This window comes from Jaculus jaculus, chromosome 12 (genome assembly GCF_020740685.1).
Source record: "Jaculus jaculus isolate mJacJac1 chromosome 12, mJacJac1.mat.Y.cur, whole genome shotgun sequence".
In the NCBI taxonomy this organism is placed as follows: Eukaryota; Metazoa; Chordata; class Mammalia; order Rodentia; family Dipodidae; genus Jaculus; species Jaculus jaculus.
In genome coordinates this window covers 3,645,744-3,663,668 of record NC_059113.1, presented here as the reverse complement: position 1 = coordinate 3,663,668, position 17,925 = coordinate 3,645,744, and the positions used below count along the sequence as shown (strand labels likewise).

Here is a 17,925-nt window from a genome sequence, read left to right as displayed (position 1 = left end):
CAGGTTTACTTAAGACTTCCATTGCCTATTATTTGCTTGATGTATTCCTGACGGGGTGCTAGAGCCAAGGTCATTAAAGCACGACTTCACAAATGTTTTCCTCGTGTTTTGTAGAACTCACTGCACGTCTGCTTTTCTCTTTGCATGTGATAAAAAAGCATTTAAGTGACTTCCATGTTGAAGCATCTTTCTACTTCCTGGTAAATCTACATACTAGGTTGATCATAGGCTGGGCTTTCTCATTTTTACTATTTTAACCTTCATCCCCGCCAAGATAGGGTCTCATTCTAGCCCAGGCTGACCTGGAATTCACTAAGCAGTCTCAGGGTGGCCTCGAACACACGGTGATCCTCCTACCTCTGCCTCCCGAGCGCTGGGATTAAAGGCATCCGCCACCACTCCCAGCTTCTATTTCCGGTTTTATCTGGTCTTACAGATGTTCAGCTGTTCAGAATGATTCGTGTCCACTCTGAAAGCTTGCTACCTCCTCCTTGGGAATGGAGTACGCATTTACAAATAGTCAAGGCCAGCTCTTTGCCCTGCCAGAGCTGATGTTTTATTTGTGTTTTGTGGCTGTGTCAGGGACAAAACCCAGGGCTTCACACACAATATAACTGAGAAAACCCTTCCTCACCAGACTTTTTATGGGAAAATATTTTCTATTTGGTCCTTTGATAACTTCTATCCTGTCATAATAAGAGCATCAATTATGACATTATTCCTGTCATAAATGTTTTCCAAATTTCATGTTTGCCAGTAATATTTTATCCTCAACTTGATTCCTTCTATTTTTGAAAAAATATTTTCTTTATAATAACATATGATTTCACAAAATGCCTCAAACTACTTGCAAAGACAATCACAGTATAAACCCATTAACCATATTAAATAACTTCTAATAGACAATATTTTCACCTCTGCTACAGCTGTCAGAAAAGTAGCTTATGGCATATGAAAAATATAACTTGGTTTCTATAGTTTGTTTAAAAAATTAAAGGAGGCTACAATAAATCTTGAAAAGATCTTCCTTATTTAAAATAGCCAGAATAAATACTTTCCAATGGGACAAAGGTGAAGTGTCAGTTATTGGAGCATCTACATGTGTGGAAAACGGCTATATTACCACTACAGTGGATAGCATGTTTAAAAATAAATACTGTGGGGCAGGGAAAATGCCTTGATGGTTAAAGACACTTCTTTGCAAAGCCTTCTTGCCCCGATTCAACAGCTATTATGTTCTGCCCATCAAGTGGCAAAAGCATCTGACACTCCATTTGTAGTGGTGAGGACCTGGGGTGTATGCATGTGTATACACACACGCATGTCAGATAAATAAAAGTTTAAAAACAATACAATCCAAGACAACCAAGAGTGGCTTCACAGGTATATTTGTTGGTGTTTTGTAATTGACATGTAATGTGTGTACATTTTTGCGGGGTTCAAGGTGTGTACATAATGTTTGATGGCCATATAAGTATTTGCATATTTTTAACCACTTACCATTCATTTATTGACTCTATGTCAAAATACATCATAAGTAATTACAGACTGTATTTATCTGAGTGCTACAGAGTATGAAAACCAATCTCTCCCATTAAGCTTCTTTTGGCACCTGTTATCTGACCTCCTCCCCTCCTCCTGCCCTTGGTCCTCTCCCACAGCCTCTGTTCCCTTATCCCGCAATCGGAGGACGAGTGAAAGTGGTAAGCGTTTGTCTTCTGTGCCTGTCTTACTTCAGTCAACATGATGTCCTTCAGCTCTTATCATGTGGTCAAAAATCTGAGGATTTCCTTTGTTTTCATGGGAGTACAGCATTGTGTTGTACATTTTGTGGCTGTTAAGAACTGTGCTAGAGCCGGGCATGGTGGTGCATGCCTTTATTCCCAGCACTCGGGAGGCAGAGTTAGGAAGATCGCCATGAATTCGAGGCCTCCCTGAGACTACATAGTGAATTCCAGGTCAGCCTGAGCTACAGTGAGACCCTACCTTGGAAAAATAAAATAAAAAATAATTGTGCTACAACTTCAAATTTATTGTGAGCATCTCTTTGGTGTAATTATCTCATTCACTTTGTAAATACACCCTCTGGTGGGATTCAGTCATTCAATTTTTAGGGCCTTCTCTCTTGTGGAAGTTACAGAGTGCAATAGTTTACACCCCCACTCAGAGTGTGTCATGTGTCCTCACCAGTGTTCTTGCTTTCTACCTCTGAGGAACAGCCACGCAGACTGGGCAAGGTAACACTCACTGTGGTTCTAGTTTGCACTTCCTGACTAGCTACATGGAACAATGTTCACATACTTGACCATTTATATGACATTGACAAATGTCCGTTCAGATCATTAGCTCATTTAAAAATAAGTCATGTGCATGGCGTGGTGGCACACGCCTTTAATCCCAGCATTCAGGAGGCAGAGGTAGGAGGATCACGTTGAGTTGAGGCCACCCTGTGACTAAAGAGTGAATTCCAGGTCAGCCTGAGCTAGAGTGAGACCCTACTTTGAAAAATTAAACAAAACAAAGACATGTGGGCTGGAGAGATGCCTTAATGGTTAAGGTGCTTGTCTGTGAAGCCCAAGAACCCATCGAATCTCCAGGTCTCACGTAGCCAGCTGCACAGTGACACAAGTGCACAATTTCACACATGCGCCACAGGGGGGCAAAAGCATCTGGAGTTCATTCCCAGCGGCTCAAGGCCCTGCGTGCCCATTCTCTCCCTCTCTCTGCCTTTTTCTCTCTAAATAAATTAAAAAAAGAAAAATATATATGCATATATTTTTTAAAGTAATGCTTTTTTTCTTGAAATATTTTGAGCTTCATGTCTATTATGGATACTTGGTCAGATGAGTAGTTAGGAATGATTTTATTTATTTATTTATTTATTTATGGTTTATCAAGATTCAGTCTCACTCTGGCCCAGGCTGACCTGGAAATCACTCTGTAGTCTTAGGGTGGCCTTGAACTCGTGGCAATCCTCCCACCTCTACCTCCGGAGTGCTGGGATTAAAGGCGTGCACCACCACGCCCAGTTTAGGAATGATTTTTTTTCCCATCCTGCAGATTGTCTCTTTGCTCTGTTGATTGCTTAATGGGCAATAGAGAAGCTCCTCATGTTGGTATAATCTCAGGTTGGTTTGACTTTTGCATCTTATGCTTTCGGAATTCTGTTCAGAGAATCTTTGCCTGCTTACATTTTGGTCTTAAGAGTTCATTTTCACATAGGATCTTCTTTTTTTAAAAGGAAAGTGTATTTTTAAAAAATATTTTTTAAATTTTTATTTATTTACTTGAGACAGAGAGGGATAGAAAGCAGCAGACATGTGGGGTGGGGGGAAGGGGAGGCAGAGACAATGGACACTCGAGGCCTCCAGCTGCCGAGAATGAACTCCAGATGAATGCACCAGTGTGCATCTGGCTTACAGGGGTCCTGGGAATCAAACCTGGGTCTTCGGCTTTGCAAGCAAGCACCCTAACCACTAAGCAATCTCTCCAGCCCATGGGATCTAGTTTTTATATATAGCTTTCCCAGCATCATGTGTTGAAGAGACTGTCTTTTCAGCAATGTATGCTCTTGATGTCCATGTCTATTTATTTCTGGGCTCTCTATCCTCACTCACTGGGCTACATCATGCCTATGCAATACCATAGTGTCTGGTTTAGCCCAGGCTGACCTGGAATTCAGCATCACATTCATTTACAAGTTTCTTTATGAACACTATGTTTCATTCCTTAAGGAATCATCTAAAATTAAAGAGTCAATATAGTTAACCTATTTAATTTGAGCTACTTTAGCGGTCCTTTAGTAGATTCTGGCTATGGTGGCATGTTTGGGAGCAGGTGTCTTGTGGAGGTGTGCCTAACCAAGATGCACTCTGGTGACTTGTATGCAGGTTTCTCGAATGTTTTTTTCATTTCTGTGAACAACATTTTGGATTTTTATGTGCACAGAACTTTTGCCATTTTTGCTGCATTTACTTGGAAGTATTGAGTATTTTTATGAGATTGTTGTGCTAGTACAAAGAAGTAGAACTAATTTCTATTTTTTTCACATTACTCGTGTACTCTGCAACCTTGCTGAATTCACTGACCTGGTCTGGTAGATTTTTGTAGTTTGAATGGTATTTTTGGACAGTCCTACATAACTTCTGTGCAGAAAGAACTTTATTCTTCCCTGTACAACCTAGAGGTCTTCCGTTTTCTTTCCTGCCCGATTCCAGCAGTCATGAATTTCTGATCCGATATTGAATACAGAGAGAGCAGACACTCCTGCTTCCGTTCCTCGTCGCTGGGGAGTTTTTCACCTTGGATGCTGTGATCACTGCGAGTTTTACGTGCACATTCTAAAGAGGATGAAGTTCTCTTCCATCACTTTTGGTAAGAAACTTTTGTAAACAATGTCAAAAGCTTTTTTTTGTATTCACCTGACCACTACTTGTCTGAATATGTTTGGGCTATTTTACATTCTCACACGATGGGAGAAAAGGACATGCTCCGCGCCACCAGACATGGTCACTAACCCTAACCGCAGGGACTCGGCCTTCACGGTGCAATCAATCATCTCTCAAGGGCCCATCTTGCAATGTCACCACTGCAGTTCTGTTTTAACTCTGGGATTCACGGAGCATCATTGGTACCACTAAGTGGCTCTTGGTGTGTTCTACAGAATGTACTGGATCTTACAGATTTAAGGATACCTCAGATTGCAACTGAGTTTGCCTTTACCCACCTCCCATTACTCTTTTTTTTTTTTTTTTTTGTTTTTCAAGGTAGAGTCTCATTCTAGCTCAGGCAGGCTTGGAAGTCACTGTGTAGTCTCAGGGTGGCCTCAAACTCACAGTGATCTTCCTACCTACCTCTGCTTCCCGAGTGAGTGTTGGGATTAAAGGCTTGTGCCACCACGCCTAGCTCATTCCTCACTTCTAAAAGCTAATTTAGGAGAAGCAAAAGCCAACAGGCAGATTAAAACCAAAATCTCACCGCTTCCTCCTAATTCCCTGTGACTAGCAGCTAGCTTGACATAGTTTGCAATATAAATTGCTTCTCTAGCCCAAACACGTCTGACGATTCTTTTGCTGACAAATTTGGTATCCATGTATGCTTCAATCAATTTTTGAAAACATCTCTTTTGACATAAATATCATGTATAATTACAGCCCCTGTAATAGTGCTATGACTGGAAACTGTTTTGTCTGCTCTCCACCACAGCAATGGAAGCTGCCACTGGGGAGAAAAGTAGTACAAGGCAAAAATGCAGGTGTTCTGTGCATTCTTTCCTCTTGCATGCTTACGGAGGTTCTACGGATTGAACCCAGGGCCCCATATGTGACCGGGCGACTCTAGCACTACCTGCCTTCTCGGGACTCATTACTTTGTGTTTTACGACCGGGTTCATTAAGTAACCCAGGCTGGCCTTGAGGTTGTGATCCTCTAGAGTAGCTGAGATTGCAGGACTGTACCACCAGGCCTAGATCCGTTCTCTACTCTCTTAGCATTTCACACATTCACACGTGCATGTAAAATGTATTTTGATAAATTCACTTTCCCATTACCTTCTCAAATCCCCATCCACTCCCTCAAAAAATCCTTCTTCCCAACGAGTTCCCTTCCTATAGTCATGTCTTTGGGGAGGGCAGGCAGTGATCCCCTTGAATGAGTGGACGTGTGGTTGTTCGCTGGAGAATGAGCAAAATACCAGCAGCGGCACCACTGAAAAGCACAACTGCTCCCCACCCCACAGCTACTAACTGCCAATTGCTAATATGGGAGAAGGTAGATCTTGTGAGCCTCCCCCATCCATGATGGAATGTTCACAGGCTCCATCTTGTCCAGCAAATGACTGCCTGAGTTCTCGAGTAATGGCCATGTCATGTTCAGAAGAAAGCACTCTTCCTCCTCCTCTAGCATTTGACATTCTCTACACCTCCCAAGGACCATGGCCTCCCTAGCTATGAGCTTTTGACCAGGTTTATAGTACCAGGCCCTCTTAGGCAGTTGGCCTTAAATCCAATAAGAAAGCAGTTGGTTATTCCTGTAACAATCATGCCACTCTTGTACAGCGGGCTGGTTGTGTAGCACATAGTGTCCACAGCTGAGGACGACCATGGAAGGCACTCCTCCGGCCACCCCAGCAGCCCGCATGGTGCCAGCTGGCACTATTCATGTAAGCCAGCAGGGAGAAGCTTCAGTTCAGACCCAGCTTGATTCTTCTGTATCTCACAGTCAAAGCATGTGGTATCTCCAAAAGCAGGGACTTGCTACCTACTTTTGGTGGGCATCTGAGAGCAATGGCAATAGCCTGTATTGTTTTAGGAGCCTCAGGGGCCTCCCTGACCATCAATAAATTGGGAGGTATCTCACCCTGTCACCTCCACAATTTACTAATAACAAAACTGAGTGTAAATTTCTAAGATACCTAAGTAGGAAGTATAACATCAAAAGTTTACATAATGATTTAATTTTTTAAAAAACAGTACTCTCTCTCTCTGTGTGTGTGTGTATACTGAGTGAATTTCTCAATGCATTTGAGCTTAGTAAAATAGATATTCTCTTCTGTTTGATAGAACGGCACAGCAGTGGGGATAAGGCTGATATGTACACAGTCATGACCATTAATGAACCTACTGAACATTTAGAGTGTCTTCCCAATCCTGCAGTCTCATCACTGCATACTAGGTTACAAGTGCTGCTGCATACTTGTACTGCTCAGTCCCAAACACTTTCAGAAAGATCTGAGACAATAACACTTAAGGGCAGAGTAAGAGTGGAGCCATCTGATATTGCCTACAAATTAGAATGAAAATACAGGAAAAATGGGCTGTAAGCTGGTTTTCCTTTTTTCCTTGCCTCTTTTCTATTTATATCTCTCTAAAGAACTTTTAGAGACAAACTCTCAAAATCACTTGCCTTTGGGAAATACTTATGCAATCATCCAACATAAAGGAGGATTCACAACAAAGGAAAAGATGGTAGACTAAATGCAAGCCTGCAAAAGCCATTTTTATTGGTGAAAAGAAAAAGGGAGTGGGCTAAATTACTAGTAAAAACAATTTACACAAACACTTCCTTTATTATCTTTGTGCAAATTTTACAAATTTCAGTTAGTTACCTAAACAAACTTCTGCCAGAAACCAAGAAAAGACCATTAATCTCACCTGCCAACAAGGAAACTAAATTAGGAATTGAAATGTCCTTCCTCAAGGCAACAATCAGGGAAATATACCAGGCACTGTGCTAACCTATCTCCTCCAATCTACACAGGATGGCTGCAGACGTGCACTGAACAGTAATGCCGCAAAATCTTGGTGCGACACACCTTCTTCAGGACATTGCCTGAGTACACAATATGAACTAAGAAACACAAGAATGACCTTGAAGAGTTCAGAATGTGAATCACGAAAATGAACATCTTTGTAACCAGATCCTTTTCACTGTAGACTATAAGGGCTTGGGAATGAAATGGGGGATCAGTGATGCTTTCAGCCTGGCCCAGTCTGTATTAGTATAAGAACTACTGAACAACCTAGCAATGGACTACACTCCTCTTGTGCTGTACCGCATCAATGGACTACACTCCTCTTGTGCTGTACTTCATCAATGGACTACACTCCTCTTGTGCTGTACCGCATCAATGGACTACACTCCTCTTGTGCTGTACTTCATCAATGGACTACACTCCTCTTGTGCCGTACTTCATCAATGGACTACACTCCTCTTGTGCCGTACCTCATCAATGGACTACACTCCTCTTGTGCCGTACCTCATCAATGGACTACACTCCTCTTGTGCCGTACCTCATCAATGGACTACACTCCTCTTGTGCCGTACCTCATCAATGGACTACACTCCTCTTGTGCCGTACCTCATCAATGGACTACACTCCTCTTGTGCCGTACCGCATCAATGGACTACACTCCTCTTGTGCCGTACCGCATCGATGGACTACACTCCTCTTGTGCCGTACCGCATCAATGGACTACACTCCTCTTGTGCTGTACTTCATCGATGGACTACACTCCTCTTGTGCTGTACTTCATCGATGGACTACACTCCTCTTGTGCTGTACTTCATCGATGGACTACACTCCTCTTGTGCTGTACTTCATCGATGGACTACACTCCTCTTGTGCCGTACCGCATCGATGGACTACACTCCTCTTGTGCCGTACTGCATCAATGACTACACTCCTCTTGTGCTGTACTTCATCGATGGACTACACTCCTCTTGTGCCGTACCGCATCAATGGACTACACTCCTCTTGTGCTGTACTTCATCGATGGACTACACTCCTCTTGTGCTGTACTTCATCGATGGACTACACTCCTCTTGTGCTGTACTTCATCGATGGACTACACTCCTCTTGTGCCGTACCGCATCAATGGACTACACTCCTCTTGTGCTGTACTTCATCGATGGACTACACTCCTCTTGTGCTGTACTTCATCGATGGACTACACTCCTCTTGTGCCGTACCGCATCAATGGACTACACTCCTCTTGTGCTGTACCGCATCGATGGACTACACTCCTCTTGTGCTGTACTGCATCAATGACTACACTCCTCTTGTGCTGTACCGCATCAATGGACTACACTCCTCTTGTGCTGTACAGCATCGATGGACTACACTCCTCTTGTGCTGTACTGCATCAATGACTACACTCCTCTTGTGCTGTACTGCATCAATGACTACACTCCTCTTGTGCTGTGCTTCATCGATGGACTACACTCCTCTTGTGCCGTACCGCATCGATGGACTACACTCCTCTTGTGCTGTACTTCATCGATGGACTACACTCCTCTTGTGCTGTACTGCATCAATGACTACACTCCTCTTGTGCTGTACCTCATCAATGGACTACACTCCTCTTGTGCTGTACCTCATCAATGGACTACACTCCTCTTGTGCTGTACCTCATCAATGGACTACACTCCTCTTGTGCTGTACTTCATCAATGGACTACACTCCTCTTGTGCTGTACCGCATCAATGACTACACTCCTCTTGTGCTGTACTGCATCAATGACTACACTCCTCTTGTGCTGTACCGCATCAATCAATGCTCACTTCATGTGCCTTCATGATAAAGGATGACTCTGTAGTACTATTTACTTTGCTCTAGCCATCCTTTAACATAAACTATTAGGGAACTAATTCAGTACTCATCCAGTGTATTTGCTTGCTTCTAACCAGATAAATTGTTGAGTTTCCCTGCTATAGTAGTATTCAAGCAGGCTGAGTGGAATAAAATACAGGTAGATTCTAAAATTTAACTAAACACTGTACACATTCAATCAAAAACAGCCCCAAGTATTATGCAAGAGTAGTTATTATAATGACCAGATCCTCTATCAACAAAGAGGTTTAGATTTCTGGTCTGTTGAGGTATCCAAGTCAGCTTGTGACCAAGTGAGACCCTTCCCTGGTGCAATCCCAGTTATCTTGGGTGATTTTGGTCTCAGTCAAGTTGCTGCCTGGGTCGTCGGGCTGCTGTTCTGATTTCTGGAGCTGGGTACTTGCTTTTCCTACGGGGCAAACCGAGCCGCTGCTGCTGCTGCCTCTGCTGCTGTCGTAGCTGCCACCACCAGAGCCACCACCGCTGCTGAAGCTGCCGTGTCCACCGCCACTGCTCCCCCCGAAGCCGCTGCTGCGGGATCTGCCGCCGCTGCCACTCCTGGGTCCGCTGCTGCTGGGGCCGCTGGTACCGGTGCTGGAGCCGCTGAAGTTGCTGCCGAACTCTGCTCCTGCTTGGGTCCCGCCGTCAGCCCAAGTTGGCGTGGCCGGGTCCCGGGCTGCTGCTGTGTTCGCTGGAGCTGGGCTCAGGTGGTGGGGGAGGGGAGGGAGCCGCGGCTGCTCTGGTTGTCTCGCTTCTCCACGTGTGCTTCTACCTCGCGGTCTGCTCCTCCCTCCGTTGCTCGCTGCCGTTCTCCCCTCACGTTTCCCGAGTTGCGGAGAGCGCGGTGTGAGGGGAAAATCCCGCACCTGGCTTTTCCTGCGGCTCGAGCCGAGAATCTGGCGGTTCTCTGCTGCGCCACGGTTGCGGCGGTTGGCCGAGCTGCCGGAGCCGCCCTTCCCGCCTGTGCAGGCTCTGGATGCTCTATAACTCTTCCACTTCTCCACTGCCGCCTCAATTTCCTATACACCTCACTTTCTAGTAAAAGTGTGTATTCTGCTGAGTTTTTTTGGTCTTTTTCCCCCCTAGGCTGCTTTGGCGTGGTACCTACGCCGCCATCTTAACCGGAAGTCCAGATAAATTGTTAATCAGGAGAAAAACTGTGTTTTCCAAGTATTAGATAAGTTATTTGAAAAAGAACATATATTTGCCTATGAGTTTGTGGGTGAAATGTTTCCCAGAAAATTATTAATTGGTTTTATTTTAGGTCCCTATTATGAATGGCAAGTTAAACATTCTAAGTATCTTACAAAATAATAACTATATCTTTGAAAGCCTATAGGGAATTCCTAGTAAATTATCTGTAATTATTCTTTCTAAACAGATTTCAACTCCTATCCATTTGAAAACTAAACTTCTGGGTCCCCCCTTCAGTAAGTTCATATCCAATGGCCTACATCTGTTAAAATATTTCTAATGAGAACAGTAAGCCAACCCCAGAAAAGCAAATAAACAAGTTCTAAGTATGCAGTCTGCCCACTGCATGGTCCTCACACGATGGACCCTAACTTAATTCAACTGCACCCCCCCCAATCAGCTAGCAGGTCTGTCCACCAAAAAGATTCTGAGTGCAATAGCAAGAAACTAGACATAAATCATGGAACTAGTAATTTAGTGGAAGGAAAGTCTCTCTCAAATTTATGTTCATAGCCGAGACACTCTGTTAACTTATAAAAGAGTTGTTTTGGCCTTGTTTTTATTATTTTTGTTTCCTTAAAGGATAATAGGTCTTTAATTTTATACAGCATGAAGACACTCCAAGTTTCAGTTTCAAAATCCTCCAATTATCTTTAGAACTCAGTATTTCTAAGTAGCCACCGATTTTCACTACTTTCAGACTTTTGTCAACAAAGGTGCTACAAACAGTTACCAACCACTAAACAGTAACTTACTCACCCTGTCATTACCTCTACTCTCTCTTCTATAAACTGAAAACAAAACAAAACAAAAAAACCATTAAGCAAATCCCTGTGCTTCAACAGAGTGGTGGCCAGTCATGCCACAGATCTATAAGCCTGTTCCTCAAGTTAGAGGATCCTGTCTTCTCAGCACCCAGTCATCAAGGTTTTCAGTGTGTGTTTCAATAGGCAGAATGTTCACACAACCGTATCTGTTTGTTTGCCCTTTATGCCTTTAGCATACAGTCAGTCAGCTTTCGGTGTCCAAGGGTTTTGCATCTGTGGGTTCACCTGTGGATCAAAAATACCCAAAACACATTCTCGCTACTCAACATGTATGGACTTTTTCTTGTCATTATTCTTTAAATGACAACAATTTACACAGCATTTTTATTCTTAGGTGCTATTAGTCACCTGCAGATGAGCCAAATAAAACACAGGGGAAATTATAGATGGGTTGTATATGAATATTATACCACATTCAGGGAACTTGAGCACTCCTCGATTTTGGTATCAATCCTGGAACCACTCCTCATGGATACTAAAGAAACAAGCCTATGATTTGAGAGCCTACATATGTCAAGCACTACCTTAATTCTGGAATATAGCAAAACGTAAGACAGACCTGGCCTCTGCCCTCAGAGCACTTCTGGTCTGGCTGTGTTTCCCTGAATTGCCAAATGCTATGCAATGTGGAAAAACACACAGGCATCTGCCTTCTATCAGTATGTTTCCAGCACCAGCATTGCTCAGAACTGTTACTAAAAAATGGTATCTACTTTCTATTTATTTGGTTAATGATTTCAATGATGGACAAAAGAACTGATGAGTCAGTTTCTCTGCTGAATGCCATGCCTGTATGCTAGCCTTGTGGAATGCACAAACTACAGACTTTATGACGATGGTTCTATTTCACCTTAGAACATCTGACAGAAGGTGACAAGGGGCTGTGGGTACTTGGAATAAGTATTCGCTCACCGGCTCCCTCACCTAGCTACTGTGGCCATGCCCAGACAGTGACAACCTAGCAAAGCGCGCCATGAAAATATGTGAAGTGCCACTAACAGATCGGATAGCTATCAATGCAAGACTAGATTTAAAAATTCAGACTCTTAATTTTAAGGCATTTAAAGTATTTAAAATGCAAGCACTTGAGAAAGTGAAAATACAGTTATCTAAAACCCCAAGAGGCAAGTATTTTACCCACAGTTCAGAAAAAAAGGAATTCAGTATACTATAGAACACAAAGATGCACACAATTAGGATTGTATTTATCAACTTACAATAACCAAAAAATAGCTTTCTACAAGGCAAGCCATATATACATTTTAGAAAAGTCTGTTTCTTTATATCTCAGGCCCCCTCTAGTGTTTGAAAAGTTACAGGCATCACTTGATACCAGAAAAGGTAAACTGTTGCTGTGAGATCTCACAAAACAAGTACTTCTGCTCCATTCTTAGGGCACAAAAAAGGGGGGAAAATCAGAGAAAACACCCACCCATAATGCGTATTTCAAGTTCCTGCTGCTGTTATCTGATTGGTTGCCCTCTCACTCTGATCTGTGCTAGTCGCTGCTGGCTGTCTTCAGCAGAGTGACACTTTGTTAATAAAGGAGCCCATCATGATGTAGGGGTTTCAACTTCACAAACAAGAAAGATATAAATTTTGTTGAAACTAACTTAACATTACCATATAGCTTATTCTGTCTTTATCGGTCATCAGTAATCACTAATCAGTACATACTTACTTACAGTACATACATGCTTATGGAGCAAAACACTTGGGAATCAGAATTTTTAAACTTTATGTATTTTAGGAGTCAGCCTAATCTGAAGATTTGCTAATAAACTTTTTCAGGACTGAGAGGAAGGAGGCAGACAGTGATGCAAGGACAGCGGCGGGCCTGAGAGCAACGTGAAGGAGCTCCCACAGCTTACGCAAGCACGGCGCCGCACAAGCAGACGAGGCACCTGCCCCTCCGCAGAAGACAACGGAAAGCAGAGAGTGAGAACTCGTTCAGCTTCACCGTGTTTCTCAGCTACATCCTCCGTGTGTCTTTCCATTCTATTCCTGAGGGTATAACCGTTTAGTATTTCTATCACTGGAAAAGAAAAAGAAATCTCTAATTTCAGCAAAAGAAAGCAATGCAGCTGAGCAGGGGCTGAGAGGAGAACACATTAAGCACTCACGTATGGGCTTAGTGGCGATGTACAATGAACATGGGAAAAGCCAAGAGTTCTTAAAACACATTTAATGTGTGAAATGTATCTGAACAAATGACTAATTTGTCACCCAGTATGTCTTTTAACTCCTGTGTTGACACTGCTTTATTTTCAACCTTGTCATCTGCAAATATATCACAAGTGTAGGAAAAATAGATCAGTCATACAAAGTAAATGTCAAAGAATGAGGTACATTTATAATTGGCCTCAACTTTAAGATATCTACAATCAAATGGAGTAGGATATAGCATTTTAAAGTGCAACATGCACTCTTGGCCCAACATGAAAATTATGTAACTAGAATTTACGGCACCCATTTCTCCTAGAACATACTTGGTGAAAAGCTGTTTTTAAAGTTACCATCAGACTATATAAACTGAAGAACACTGAAGTCATTTTAAATGAGTATAAAAATGCATTTATGAATAAAATCAGCATGGGAGAGGTAGCGTTAAGTAAAAATCAAATAAATACTATACAGTAACATACAAAATTCAGCTTATAAAAAATTGAAATTAGCATTTTAAAATATCCCTTTCCCCCTCCCTGCTTTGAGGGTTTTACAATGAAATTACAATTTAGACCTAGAGTCTGTGTATAGATTTTTCAAATGTTGTTAACTGCTGGCATTGTTTTTAGCCAAGACCTCTCTGATCTGCCGATCGAGCTCAGTTATGATGCGGTCTTCATGACTGTACACACCGGTTCTCATCAGGGTGTCCCTCTCTTCTATTAGCCGAGTCAAGTACTCATCCAAGCCGTCCTCCAGCGTGGAGCCCTGCGGACCACCCATCTTTCCACTGGCAATCTCTCTGGAATCCTGGGACTGCTTTTGTTCCTGTTGCCTTAACCTGAGAAATCAAGAACAAATGCCTCTCTAGCAGGCCAAAAAAAAAAAAAAAAACACAAACCTGTTCTGGTTTTCTTAATACCACTTAAAAACAAAGGAACTCAATGGGAAAATAAGTTTTGCTTTCTTCCTGTAAGTTTTATAGAAAGGAAACAAAACCAATGTAATACTGACTAGTCAAAGACAATATGTTTATAGTAGACAATTTACAAAGCGATTTTTAATTATAAGATACATGAAAACTGGACTTAGTAGGTTAGGTGACTTCTCCGGCTCTGAGTGCAGAGCACTGCTACCATTTACTGCCCCTAACTGCGCCGACGCTTTGGTCACAATGTTACAAAGTCTTCCAGGGCTTCTTCATGCCAACTGTTTTTCATGTCTTTTAATTTACACCAAAACCTGCATTTGTCTCTTTGACACTTGTATTACTAGTCCCAGTTCTCCAAAGACATGTCTTCATGGTGATGTTACTAAGACTACATGGTCTACACATTTTTATCCTTGTGTTTGCGTGCTTGTGCACGTGTGCTTACGTGTTCAGCACCTGCGTGTGTTGGTCAGACTGATGTCAGGTCTCTTTCCTCAATTACTCACTAGCTGTGTTACAGGAGCAGGCCAGTGATCCCCGGGGTCAGTCTACTGGTGTGCCCCGGGCTCAGGCGCACGCTGCCATGCCCAATCTTCTATGCAGGGCACAGACAAAGGCTTAGGCTCTCACACTTGCGTGTCAAGTACTTTATCAACTGAGCCATCTCCTCAGCCTCTCATCTACAAGTTTGGCAGGCTAAACTCTGTCTTTACTTAAGACACCAAAACAGTGCTTAATACACAGCACTTTGTCAGTTTCAGTGCTATGTATGACAGCAAAACTTTGGAAGGTAGGAATATTATAACTCATTAATGCACAACATCTTCCAAGTCTACAACATTGTACGCAAATATCTGTTGAAGTTCTATGTCCAAAAGCATTATACTGTTATATTTCCCTCCATGAATACAGCTGTAACAAGCATCAAACTTTCATTTGCAGCATGTTGGTCAATTCTTTAAAATATATTTTATGTGACTATTTCAGAACTATTGATAATACTGATGGAAGGAAACTTGAAGTATAAAAACCCAGCTTGAGGGCTGGAGAGATGGCTTAGCGGTTAAGCGCCTGCCTGTGAAGCCTAAGAACCCCGTGTTCGAGGCTCAGTTCCCCAGGACCCACGTTAGCCAGATGCACAAGGGGGCGCATGCGTCTGTAGTTCGTTTGCAGTGGCTGGAGGCCCTGGCATGCCCATTCTCTCTATCTCCCTCTTTCTCTCTCTCTCTGTCGCTCTCAAATAAATAAATAAAAATAATTTAAAAAAAAACAGCTTTAGTTATATTATTAACATTAGTAATATGGTAACTCATATCTGAGTCCTTGTTGTATGTTAGAAACTATTTAAATGCCTTATATGCTAATCTCACTGTTTTTTTTTAAGCAAGCCCAACAGCCTTTTTTTAAAAAAAAAATATTTTATTTTTATTTATTTATTTGGCAGAGAAAGGGTGTGTGTGTGTGGGAGAGAGAGAGAGAATGGGAATGCCAAGGCTTCCAGCCACTGCAAATGAACTCCAGACACATGTGCCCCTTATGCATCTGGCTAACGTGGGTTCTGGGTAACTGAACCTGAATCTTTTGGCAAACACCTTAAACGCTAAGCCATCCCTGCAACCAGGAGATCGGTGTTTTTTTTTTTTGAGAGAGAGAACTGGCGCACCAGGGTCTCTGGCCATTGGAATTAACTTCCAGGTGCAAGTGCCACCTTTCAGACACGTCTGACTTGCACATGCATCACCTTGTGTGCCTGGCTTACGTTGGATCTGGGAGTTGAATATGGGCTCTTAAAGTTTGCAGGCAAGAGCCTTAACTGCTAAGCCATCTCTCCAGCCCTCATTCTTTTTTAATCTTCAAGGCAACTCACTGCAAATGATTAGAAGTTAGAAATGAGGAAAAGAGAGACTAAAAGCTTCAATACCCTCTTCAAGGTCATAAGTCACAGAGACAGAGTCAAAATCTGGTTCCAGAGAGCACTCAGCTCCTGTGCTCCGTATTCAAAAGAAGTGAGTAAGCAGCAGCAGGCAGCAATGTCTACTGGAGGGCACGTACCTCCGCTCGTCACGGGCATCACAGCATCACCCAGCATCCCAAGAAAGGTGACTCGAGGAAGGTGTATTGAGAAAAAGATCACATTCATACAACTTCTGTTACAGTGTACTTATGAAACTTATCTGTTTTATTAGTTATTGCCAATCTCGTATGGTGCCTAATTTATAAATTAAACCACATGGATGTATGTATGTTTAAAAAAAAAAAAACATTAAGCGCGGGGTTTAGTCTGTTGTTCCAGGCATGAACTGTATACTCTGTTTATACAGGTGACTTGGGGAAACCCTTCATAGTTACGAGGGATGAGTACGTACCTATCTGTTAAGAGCATAGGGCACACATACAGCACAGCTTAGGCAGCTTGTACTGCTAAAACAGAGTAAGAGACTGGGTAGCTCTACGTAAATATTCACTTCCTCATGCTTCCAGTGTCCCAGGTCAAGGTACTCGCACAGTCACGTTCTAGAGGGCCCTTTGCTCTGCCCCACGGTGAGGGAAGAGATGGAGCACATTCTCTGGTGTCTTTTGTGGGAGCTCCAGTCCTCCTGTGAAGGCCCACATCTTATCTATGCCTATTTATCTGCCCGAGGTGCCATGTCTAAATGTTATCATGTTGGAAGATAGGGTTTAGAACATTAATTTAGGTGGAACATGTTCAGTTCATACATGCATGTACTTGATAAAAGAATCCCATGGTATCTCTGTGAAACAATGCAATCACAACATTGAGTGGGTTCAGAGCTGAATTATACAAGATGAAGTGAATTTAGAAGTTCAATGAATGAATGTCAGTTTTGACGGTCACTTCTGTGGCTTGCTTCGAGCTGGACGGTATGACTCTTCTCTCCAACATTTATCGGGTGCCCACAGTGTTCTGGGCATGGAGGCCGTCCTACATGAATAATGCCTGCCTCCTAAAACTTGATGTAATGTATGTGTATATATATATAGTAATTTAAAACGTGATACTGTTATATGTTGTTTTGGTGGCTTAAATGAGGACTGGCTTTTTGCCTATCAAATTTATAGATCATGTACAAGTGAACCTTCCTGATGTCTTAACATACTTTACACATGATCAACTTTACCCTTGAGACAGCTGAACTGGACTTTCCCTGGTACAGGATGGACCCAATTAAAGCTGTTCTACCAGAACATTTCTATTTGTTAGATAAGAAAGAATTTCCAATGATTATACCTGTTCAATTCATTTCTTATATCCAACAGCTCCTGCTGCTCAGTTTTCATTGTATCTTTTTCCTCAGCAGCAAGGTAGCGCAGTCTCATCTGCTCCAGTTCCTCTTGCTGTTTTTTAAGACGAGCCATTTGACTCTCTTGTTCCCTCTAAAAAGAAACAGACATGTAAAAGAGGAAATACGTTTGTTTCCATTGAGGACTTGGAATTATAAACTCATCTGACAATACACATACCATCCAACTCTGCGACATAAGAACTCTAGAAACGCTCAACTTTTCAATACTCAGTTTTTATATTTTTCTTTCTGCTATCGTAATTCATACTCCAGTTGGTGGCTGAGATTAGGTGGCCTAAAAAGGTAAGTGAAAGTGAAGGCAAGAAAGGAGCCATGTGTGACGTTTGAGTGAGAAACACTGCCACTTTGGAAAGAAGTCTACCCAGTCCACCC

General features: G+C 42.5%; 1 protein-coding gene across 3 annotated transcripts in view; it reads right to left on the bottom strand.

Moving 5' to 3' along the window:
* Nucleotides 1-13,300: 13,300 nt before the first annotated feature.
* Cep120 (centrosomal protein 120) overlaps nucleotides 13,301-17,925 on the bottom strand; it is a 57,925-nt gene continuing 53,300 nt past the window's right edge. For all 3 annotated transcript variants that reach the window (XM_004669191.2, XM_045130963.1, XM_045130962.1), the window contains exons 19-20: nucleotides 17,478-17,623; nucleotides 13,301-14,137 (exon numbers count right to left, since the gene is read on the bottom strand). In XM_004669191.2, the coding sequence (XP_004669248.1) occupies nucleotides 13,903-14,137; nucleotides 17,478-17,623 (381 nt within the window). In that variant the 3' untranslated portion in view covers nucleotides 13,301-13,902. The remainder of the gene's footprint in view (nucleotides 14,138-17,477; nucleotides 17,624-17,925) is intronic.